This window comes from Pinus tabuliformis, chromosome 4_1 (genome assembly GCF_031772625.1).
Source record: "Pinus tabuliformis cultivar Carrire ecotype Pingquan chromosome 4_1, CPIR1, whole genome shotgun sequence".
In the NCBI taxonomy this organism is placed as follows: domain Eukaryota; kingdom Viridiplantae; phylum Streptophyta; class Pinopsida; order Pinales; family Pinaceae; genus Pinus; species Pinus tabuliformis.
In genome coordinates, this window is record NC_142303.1 from 861,271,029 (window position 1) to 861,280,812 (window position 9,784).

Consider the following 9,784-nt stretch of genomic DNA (forward strand, 5'->3'; position numbering starts at 1 on the left):
AGAATAAAGAACGACACAGGTAACGAAGCAAGCCCAGGTTGCGGCCGTAACAGAACAGAACCCGCAAGCAAATACAAGGAGCAACACGGCCATTCACAAATCGAATACAATAGCTATTAAGGAAAGGTAACAGTTCAAACCACACTGATTCCATTAATAGAGCATTACTTAAATCTTTATATGCAAACAGTTCGACAAATACACAGAGCCAAATATTAAACTGGCACCGCCGAAACAAAACAAGTTCCAAAACCTTGTGCATGGAGGTCATATAATGACACAAAGGGACGAAACCCGGAGACTGTAAACGCCAGCAAAGGGCACAGCTAACCCTACAAAACTTAAGTAACGGAAAACTACAGCTAATTCCACATTGTATAAACTATAGAAACGCTGGAACAGGAGTAAACCCTACCCGGTCACAAAGGGTACCAGGGTTGGAGAAAGTTGAAGACTGCAAGCTTGAAACCCTCGTGAGCAGGTCTCCTAGCCAACCTGCACAGAACAACAATATGAATTAGTGCGTTTTACAACCAGAACAAACATCAAAGTGAGAGAAGTAAAGACAGCAAGGTGCGAGTGGAAGAGAATTGCGGACTTACCCAAGGGTCGACGGAGACTGCCGAGACATAGACCAGTTCCACAAGCTGAAATGCACAAAAACCTGTAAGTGTCGACAACAGGTGACAGAGAAGGGTAAAACATAGCACGAGAGTTTACCTCGAGGCCAGGTTGAGTTCGGAAGAGTGACAGTCTCGTGGTTGCAAACACCTGCACAAAATTGGAGCTCAGAAGTTGAAAACCAAGAGGATATCTTCACAGAATCCATGAAAGTATAAAACCCTTACCACAGACTTCCGAACCAGACCATTGAAGACAGCAGCGAAGGTGAAGGATTCGCATCTCAAACAGGACCATAACCACTGACGGAGCAAAGGATTCGGTGGGTTAGCACACAGTGAGCATCGCCACAACAACACGGAGAGTGTAACAGTAGAAAGACAGAGTGAAAATGAGCCGAGGATAACCCTTTAGGGTTTAACATAGGCGGGAAGCCATTTCAACTGGATGAGCCGGTGACCATACCCAAAATCGGCAGATAAGTGTTGTAAATGCGCCTCGGATTGGGGGCAGATATTTGTCCGCGCACAAGTGACCACGTGGGACTGAGGTGAGTCACGTGGCTGTGACCACGTCACCAGGGCTGGGCCATCATAAGTGGTATCAGAGCTAGTTTCTTGAGTTAGAACCAATGGAACAGGTAGAAGGTGAAGGTGAAGGAAGAGGAAGAGGAAGAGGAAGAGGAAGAGGAAGGGGAAGAGTAGTCCGGAGGGTAGTAGATGATGGACTTCGAGAGGAGATTCGAGTTTTGCGTGAAAGATTGGCAGTGGTGGAAGCTGGGGGAAGAAGAAACCCAGCAGATGACAGTGATGAAGAAGAAGTTGAACCAGAGGAGGAATTAGAGGGGGTGACACCAGAATTTAGATTGTTGAAGTCGGTCTTGCTGTCAAGTCATAAGCCAAAACATGAGTTGTCGACTTATGACGAAAGTCTGTCCGCAGACGTGTTGTTGGATTGGTTAAGTGAAGTCAACAAGTATTTTGAATTTGAGGAAACCAGCGAAGATAAGCAGGTTAAGTTCGCCGCCACCAAGCTGAAAGGATATGCGTCCTTGTGGTGGGACAGCGTTCAGGCGGAACGGAGGAGGCTTAACAAACAGCCTATAAAGAAATGGTCTAGAATGGAGGCCAAACTGAAAGAGAAATTCTTACCACAGGATTATCAGATTATGCTGTACAGGCAGGTACAGAACTTGAAGCAGAGGGGAATGACTGTGAAAGAATTTACAGAAGAGTTCTACAAGTTAAATTTGCGAGCCGGATATGTGGAGGACACCCCGGAGAAAACAGCCAGATTTGTGAATGGCTTAAGGGGGGAAATCTTAGATGAAATTGGTATCCTTTCACCCCGGACAATGGAAGAAGCCTATCAGTTTGCACTGAAGGCAGAAGAAAAGATTAATCGGAAGCAGAATGCCAGGAGAGGAGGTGGAACTAGCAGGGGAAAGGGTAAAGTGTTTGGAAGAGGCCGAGGTACAGGTCCAAGTGAAGAAAATAGCAGTTCTAAATCTGCTGGAGCGACAGGAAAAGACAATAGCACGAGAGGAGGACGACCACCTCAGCGAGGGCGAGGCAATGGTCGGGGCAGGGGAGCTGTCCAGTGCTATCGCTGCCACAAATGGGGGCACAAGTCTTATGAATGTCCTGAAGCTGAACCAGCAGGCGGAAGAGGAACTTATGTTGTTCAGATAGAGGATGCTGAGACAACACCTCAGGGAGCAGAAAATGCACCGGAGACAGGTGAAGCTTTGGTGTTGAACAAAGTGCTGTTGAAGCCAGCAAAGGAGATTGCAGAACCAGATCAGCGTAAAGCTTTGTTCCGCACTGTCTGCAAGTCGCGGGGCAAGTGCTGCAAATTGATTATTGATAGTGGGAGTACGGACAATCTTGTGGCGGTGGAGATGGTAGAAAAGTTGGGATTGAAGAAATTAAAGCACCCTACACCCTACAAAGTGTCATGGCTGCAGAAAGGACATCAGCTGTTAGTCGACGAACAATGTGAAGTAGAATTTCAGATTGGTAAGTACAAGGATAAGATCCTTTGTGATGTCATGCCAATGGATGTCTGTCACTTACTGTTGGGACGACCTTGGCAGTTCGATAGAGGTGCAGTTCATGACGGGAAAAAGAATTGCTACAAGTTTGTTAAAGATGGGATCAAGCACACGCTTGTACCCATCAAGGAGGAAAATACAACAGAAGCCAGTGGAGTGAAGGCATTGCTGTTGGGAGGAAAGGAGTTCGTGAAACAGATTGAGGACAGCGAAATCAATTTTGCTGTCATAAGGAGACCAAAGGTAGTAGTATTACACACACAGCTATCAAATTTGCCTGAGGAAGTTCAGCAGTTACTGCAAGAATTTGGGGACATTGTGGTGGATGATCTTCCCAATGAGTTACCACCAAGGAGGGGTATTAGTCATTGTATTGACTTTATACCAGGTGCAAGCTTACCAAATAAGGCCGCTTACCGTATGAGTCCCAAGGATCATGAGGAAATTAGGAAGCAAGTTCAGGAGCTACTTGATAAAGGGTTGATTCGAGAGAGTATGAGCCCTTGTGCAGTACCGACTGTTTTGGCTCCAAAGAAGGGAGGAGAATGGCGAATGTGCACAGACTCCAGAGCCATAAACAAAATTACTGTCAGGTACAGGTTTCCCTTACCAAGGATGGACGATATGATGGATTGTTTGAGTGGGGCAGCCTATTTCTCAAAAATTGATCTGAAGAGTGGATATCACCAGATTCGAATACGAGAAGGCGATGAGTGGAAGACAGCTTTCAAGACAAACGAAGGCTTATATGAGTGGCTGGTGATGCCATTTGGATTGAGTAACGCTCCCAGCACATTCATGCGTTTGATGAATGAGGTATTGAAGGAGTTTAATGGGAAATTCGTGATAGTTTACCTGGATGATATTTTGATTTTTAGCAGGACTAAAGAGGATCATTTCAGGCATTTACAGAGTGTGTTGAGGAAGCTGCAGCAAAACAAGCTGCTGATTAATCTGAAAAAGTGTACCTTTTTTCAGCGAGAACTAGTGTATTTGGGGTTTGTTATTGCGGAAAATGAACTAAAAATGGATCCGGAAAAGGTGACAGCTATAGTTAGCTGGCCGTCACCAAAGAGTTTATTTGAAGTCCGGAGTTTCCATGGACTAGCCAGTTTTTACAGGAAATTTATCAGAAATTTCAGCGAGATTTGCGCACCTATGTTGGACACGATCAAGAAGGCAAATCAGCCTTTTCACTGGACTGAAGCGGCAGAAAGTAGTTTTCAAACTTTGAAGAAGAAGATTACTGAAAGACCTATACTGAGACTGCCAGATTTCAACAAACTTTTTCAAGTTCGTTGTGATGCCAGCGGGACAGCCATTGGAGCAGTCCTTAGTCAGGAGGACAGACCGGTCGCTTTCTTCAGTGAAAAGCTAAATGAGAGCAGGCAGAAGTACTCAACCTACGACAAAGAATTTTATGCAATCATACAAGCGTTGAAGCATTGGCGGCATTATCTACTGGGAGATGAGTTTGTTTTGTTTACAGATAATTCTGCCTTGCAGTATATTATGCAACAGCATAAATTGAACCACAAACATGCAGCTTGGGTGGAGTATCTGCAGAATTTTACATTCGTATTAAAGCACATTAGTGGCCAAGCGAATAAGGTGGCAGATGCACTGAGCAGAAGAACATTGCTTCTGCAAGAAAGTACAATGCAAGTTTTGGGTTTTGAGCATTTGAAAGAGTTGTATCAAACTGATACCGAATTTGGGGAGGCATATGAAGCCTGTCAAAACCCTTTGTTAAGGAATGATAGCATGTGGCTAGATTATAATTTGCAGGAAGGACTGCTGTTTAAAGGAGGACAACTGTGTATACCCAACTGTTCTATGCGGGAAAATATAATACAGGAGAAGCACAGTGGAGGACTGGCTGGACACTTTGGTATCGACAAGACGGTTGCTCAAGTACAACACTTTTATTTTTGGCCGAAACTGTAGCGAGATGTGCAGAGGTACGTGAGCAGATGCAGAGTTTGTCAACTAGCAAAGGGTCATAGTCAAAACACTGGTCTTTACTCACCATTGCCGATTCCGAGTCGACCATGGGATTCAGTGAGCATGGACTTCGTTTTGGGTTTACCAAAGACACAGCGGGGCTTCGATTCAGTCATGGTTGTAGTTGACCGATTCTCAAAAATGGCACATTTTGTACCTTGCAGGAAAACCAGCGACGCTACCTACATAGCACACCTATTCTTTACTGAAGTCGTTCGGTTACATGGACTCCCGAAATCCATCATCTCTGATCGGGATGTAAAGTTTACTGGTCACTTTTGGAGAACTCTGTGGAAAAAGTTAAATACTCAATTGCAGTTCAGCTCTGCTTATCATCCGCAGACTGATGGTCAGACGGAAGTCGTAAACAGAAGCCTAGGGAACTTACTTCGCAGTTTGACAGGAGGAAATTCCCGGACATGGGACCGTGTACTTGCTCAAGCAGAGTTCGCGTACAACGATTCACCTAACCGCAGCACCGGTTACAGTCCGTTCCAGATTTTGTACGGAATGCATCCGCGAGGAGTGCATGAATTACGGGATTTGGGAAAACTCGAGAAACGGAGCGCTGATGGGGAAGAATTCGCTCAAGCAATGAGCAATTTACACGAACAAGTCAAGCTGAAATTGCAGGACAGCAGTCAGAAATACAAGTAGCGAGCTGACACAAAGCGTCGGGAAGTTCAGTTTAATGTTGGGGATGAAGTCCTTGCGTATTTACGTAAGGAAAGGTTCCCGAAGCGGGAGTACCACAAGCTAAAATTCAAGAAGATCGGCCCCTGCAAAATCATTCGCAAATTTTCTGTGAACGCTTACGAAATACAGTTGCCACCTGAGATTGGAATTTCTCCCATTTTTAACGTGGCAGATCTGTTTCCCTATGTCGCCAACTCAGAGAATGATACAGCAACTACAGTGCCACAGAAAGAAAGCTATGAGGAAGGTTCTTGGACAAGACAATTACCAAAGGCACCACCCCTTGAGATCGAAGGAATTCTGGATACACAGGTAGCTAGACGCACGCGCAGGAAAGAGTATCTGCGATATTTGGTCAAGTGGCGGAACCGTCCAATAGAGGACAGTTCTTGGCTCAACGCAGCGCAGATAACTAAAGCGGGCTATTCTGTTGACGACCTCATGGAACGGAGCCATGACTTTTTGCCACCCCGGGAGCCTGATGCAGGAGCATCCAGCTCCGAGGAGACAGAAGATCGATGACTGACTCACGATGAAACAGGACACAACTCCAAGAGTGGTTGGACAGGTCATCAAAGGAAAAACTGGTTGTTGTCTTTTATTAATTATTGTTCATTTCTTTTTCTTTATTTTTCAGAACAAGTTAAGTTACTGGTTGTTAAATTAGGAAACCAAAAAAACTGTCTAGTTAACTTTTTGTTTAAAGAAGCAAATGACAGTTACAGGATTTAGTTTGTAGACAGTTATATTCCAAGTAGTTTAAAAATGAAAAAGACGAATGTAACAGGGACTTTTTGGTTCACCTCAGAACGAAATAAGAAGAAGCAGCAAGACAATATTCCAAACCCTCTGTAACAGAAACATTGTTTTCCTTTTCTGAGATAATCTACTGTTAATTACTTTTTCCATATTGTACATCTAAGCATTGCAGAGCATTTGTTGTTTTAGAAATGAATTGAAATAGAACGAAGTTATCATGCTGTAACTAGGAATTCTGGAGCGTTACAGACATCGAGCCAAAAACCATAAATTACATTATCAGAACTAACACACAGGCAAGGTAGCGTAAGGCGGTCAAGCTTAACAGCGTATGCATACAAAGTATTTACGAGAATAAAGAACGACACAGGTAACGAAGCAAGCCCAGGTTGCGGCCGTAACAGAACAGAACCCGCAAGCAAATACAAGGAGCAACACGACCATTCACAAATCGAATACAATAGCTATTAAAGAAAGGTAACAGTTCAAACCACACTGATTCCATTAATAGAGCATTACTTAAATCTTTATATGCAAACAGTTCGACAAATACACAGAGCCAAATATTAAACCGGCACCGCCGAAACAAAACAAGTTCCAAAACCTTGTGCATGGAGGTCATATAATGACACAAAGGGACGAAACCCGGAGACTGTAAACGCCAGCAAAGGGCACGGCTAACCCTACAGAACTTAAGTAACGGAAAACTACAGCTAACTCCATAATGAACAAACTATAGAAACGCTGGAGCAGGAGTAAACCCTACCCGGTTACAAAGGGTACCAGGGTTGGAGAAAGTTGAAGACTGCAAGCTTGAAACCCTCGTGAGCAGGTCTCCTAGCCAACCTGCACAGAACAACAAATTGATTTAGTGCATCTATCAACCAGAACAAACATCAAATTAAGAGAAGCAAAGGCAGCAAGGTGCGAGTGGAAGAGAATTGCAGACTTACCCAAGGGTCGACGGAGACTGCCGAGACATAGACCAGTTCCACAAGCTGAAATGCACAAAAACCTGTAAGTGTCGACAACAGGTGACAGAGGAGGGTAAAACATAGCACGAGAGTTTACCTCGAGGCCAGGTTGAGTTCGGAAGAGTGACAGTCTCGTGGTTGCAAACACCTGCACAGAACTGAAGCTCAAAAGTTGAAAACCAAAAGGACTTCTTCACAGAATCCATGAAAATATAAAACCCTTACCACAGACTTCCGAACCAGACCATTGAAGACAGCAGCGAAGGTGAAGGATTCGCATCTCAAACAGGACCATAACCAGTGACGGAGCAAAGGATTCGGTGGGTTAGCGCACAGTGAGCATCGCCACAGCAACACGGAGAGTGTAACAGTAGAAAGACAGAGTGAAAATGAGCCGAGGATAACCCTTTAGGGTTTAACATAGGCGGGAAGCCATTTCAACTGGATGAGCCGGTGACCATACCCAAAACCGGCAGATAAGTGTTGTAAATGCGCCTCGGATTGGGGGCAGATATTTGTATGCGCACAAGTGACCACGTGGGACTGAGGTGAGTCACGTGGCTGTGACCACGTCACCAGGGCTGGGCCATCAATGTTCTTCACACATTTTGTAGTCTCTTTGCTTATCTATGATAAAGTGGTTCAAGATGGGAATGAGTTACAATGTTTTGTTCAAGATGTTTTTTTTTTTTTTTTAAGAATATATATCCAACTCTTTAATTTATTCAATTTTTTTTAACATAAGTGGTTCTATTTTTTGAAATTTTGTTTAGACTTACTTGAAATTATCATACTATTTGTGTCATGCAAATTTACCACAATGAACAATTTCACTGTTAGAATATTTCATGACATGTTTCTTGATAATTATTATTCCCATTCTCTGTGATAATTGAAAATATTCTCAATGAGATATCGAGTTCAATCATATAATATGGTAAGATGGGCCCAATAACATACAAATTGTTCAAAGTATGGCATAATAGAGTTATGATGTAGTCACAAATCGGTAACCATCTTATCATATTCATCATGTAGTACTAAGTGCAGATGAATATCTATCACACAAGATATAATGATTGCAATTTAAATTGTTCAAAGTATGGCATAATAGAGTTATGATGTAGTCACAAATCGGTAACCATCTTATCATATTCACCATGTAGTACTAAGTGCAGATGAATATCTATCACACAAGATATAATGATTGCAATTTAGTAAAAGCAACCATTAAAATTTGATTTTTCTAGAATCTTATACAAGGAAAAGGAATGTAATGAATTATTTGATTTAATTTAAAATTTAATTTATATGTTTAAATTTTTGTAAGAAATTTATGGAAAAATAAATTTCTAAATCACTGTACATTTATCTCACATAAATTGCACTAAGAAATTTTGATTAAAATAGTATTTTTTTGTAAGTTCAAATTAATAATAAAGATTTATTGTATTTTAAATGTTTTTAAAATAATTTATATTTTTATTTTTTAAAAATATATTTATTCTCAAGAACCTTCGCAATGAATATAATTATGTGTGGAAATTTTCATTTTTGAATATATATGTGTATGTGTGTGTGTGTGTAAGCTTGGTAGGTCCCTTTTCTATTAATATTTCATGAAAATAAGTATGATTTCTACAAAATTGTAGGTGGCCTCAACCTGCCCGCAGGAAACCAGGTCTGTTGGCCACCTATCTGCATCGAACGCTGTCCAAAATTTAAAAAGAGTTTTTCTTACCATCCATGCTACATTGGAAACTTTATCAACTATATAATTCTTGCTAAAAAAGTAAATGCTAGCCATCATATAGACAAAATTATACTGACTGGTCTGCTTCATTCATCTGAAGAATCCACCGGGGCTGGGGCTTTCGCGCTTGAACCCGAAACTTCACTTCTCATCATATTCTGGAGACTTTGTTCAATCCTATTCACAGTGAGGTTGTTGTTATACAACTGCATTTGGACATATTGTATCTCCCTTTGTAGGTCCTTCATACTTGGCTTAGTTGGTCTATCCTCCTCCAGGTCTTCTCTTTCCTTATAGGTTGTCATAGCACGGGCCAGGATGTTTTTCATGACCCAATACTACTGGATAGTTTGACCAAACAACATTTGGCGTCCTTTGGTATTCCCGGGGTCTTTGATGATTGTTTCCCATTCCTCTGCCTCGATCTCTTGATTTTCAATGTTTGTGTTTAGTTCTCTTTCCCATTCGGAGATTACGACTTTCACCTCAGCCGAGGTTCCTACATAGTATGCGTTGATCAGGTTCTACATACTCTCCTTCCCTGTTTTCCTGCCTCTTTTGCTCGGGCCTTTGCTTGAGGTTGGTTCCAGGCCTTTCATCTTCTTTCCCACCTTTCTGGTTCCTCTATTTCCTTCCTTCCCGGTTGGTGACCTTCCTTCGCCATCTAATTCTTCTTTCTTCTTTTTTCTTCCATTTCCAAGTGACGCAACTGTACTGGGGTTGGAGCACTGTTTAATTGTCGCGTCTTCGAAGTTCTCTGAACTCTGATTTTTAAGCTACCTATAACAGAAACCAATAATACAACATTGTAAGTCATCATCAAATTAACCATAATGTACTCATAGAGTTTTGTGCTCTGTGAGTTGGTAATGAAATTGACATCTTTCCTTCTGTTCTTGTTTGGAGACTCAGCCTGAGAGTTGG

At 42.3% G+C, this 9,784-nt stretch overlaps 1 protein-coding gene and 1 long non-coding RNA gene across 2 annotated transcripts; one reads left to right on the forward strand and one right to left on the reverse strand.

Annotated features, from left to right (window-relative positions):
- Positions 1 to 382: 382 nt before the first annotated feature.
- LOC149178922 (uncharacterized) lies at positions 383 to 778 on the reverse strand. Its single transcript, XR_016258883.1, has 2 exons — positions 603 to 778; positions 383 to 495 (listed from the first exon to the last, which is right to left on the reverse strand). It is a non-coding gene; the product is annotated as an uncharacterized LOC149178922 (long non-coding RNA).
- Positions 779 to 1,252: 474 nt separating this feature from the next.
- Positions 1,253 to 4,621, forward strand: LOC149178923 (uncharacterized). Its single transcript, XM_089422285.1, has 5 exons — positions 1,253 to 2,639; positions 2,820 to 3,501; positions 3,602 to 3,606; positions 3,663 to 3,749; positions 4,164 to 4,621. Exons 1-5 carry the CDS (start codon positions 1,253 to 1,255, stop codon positions 4,619 to 4,621), a joined length of 2,619 nt encoding a protein of 872 aa, XP_089278411.1.
- Positions 4,622 to 9,784: the final 5,163 nt, after the last annotated feature.

Excerpts from the sequence above, each read along its gene's own strand:
- LOC149178923 (XM_089422285.1), top strand. The coding sequence starts at position 1,253 with ATGGAACAGGTAGAAGGTGAAGGTGAAGGAAGAGGAAGAGGAAGAGGA. Across the intron at positions 2,640-2,819 it reads TGAAGTAGAATTTCAGATTG|AAGCCAGTGGAGTGAAGGCA; the intron begins GTAAGTACAAGG and ends AAAATACAACAG. Across the intron at positions 3,750-4,163 it reads TAGCTGGCCGTCACCAAAGA|ATAATTCTGCCTTGCAGTAT; the intron begins GTTTATTTGAAG and ends TTTTGTTTACAG.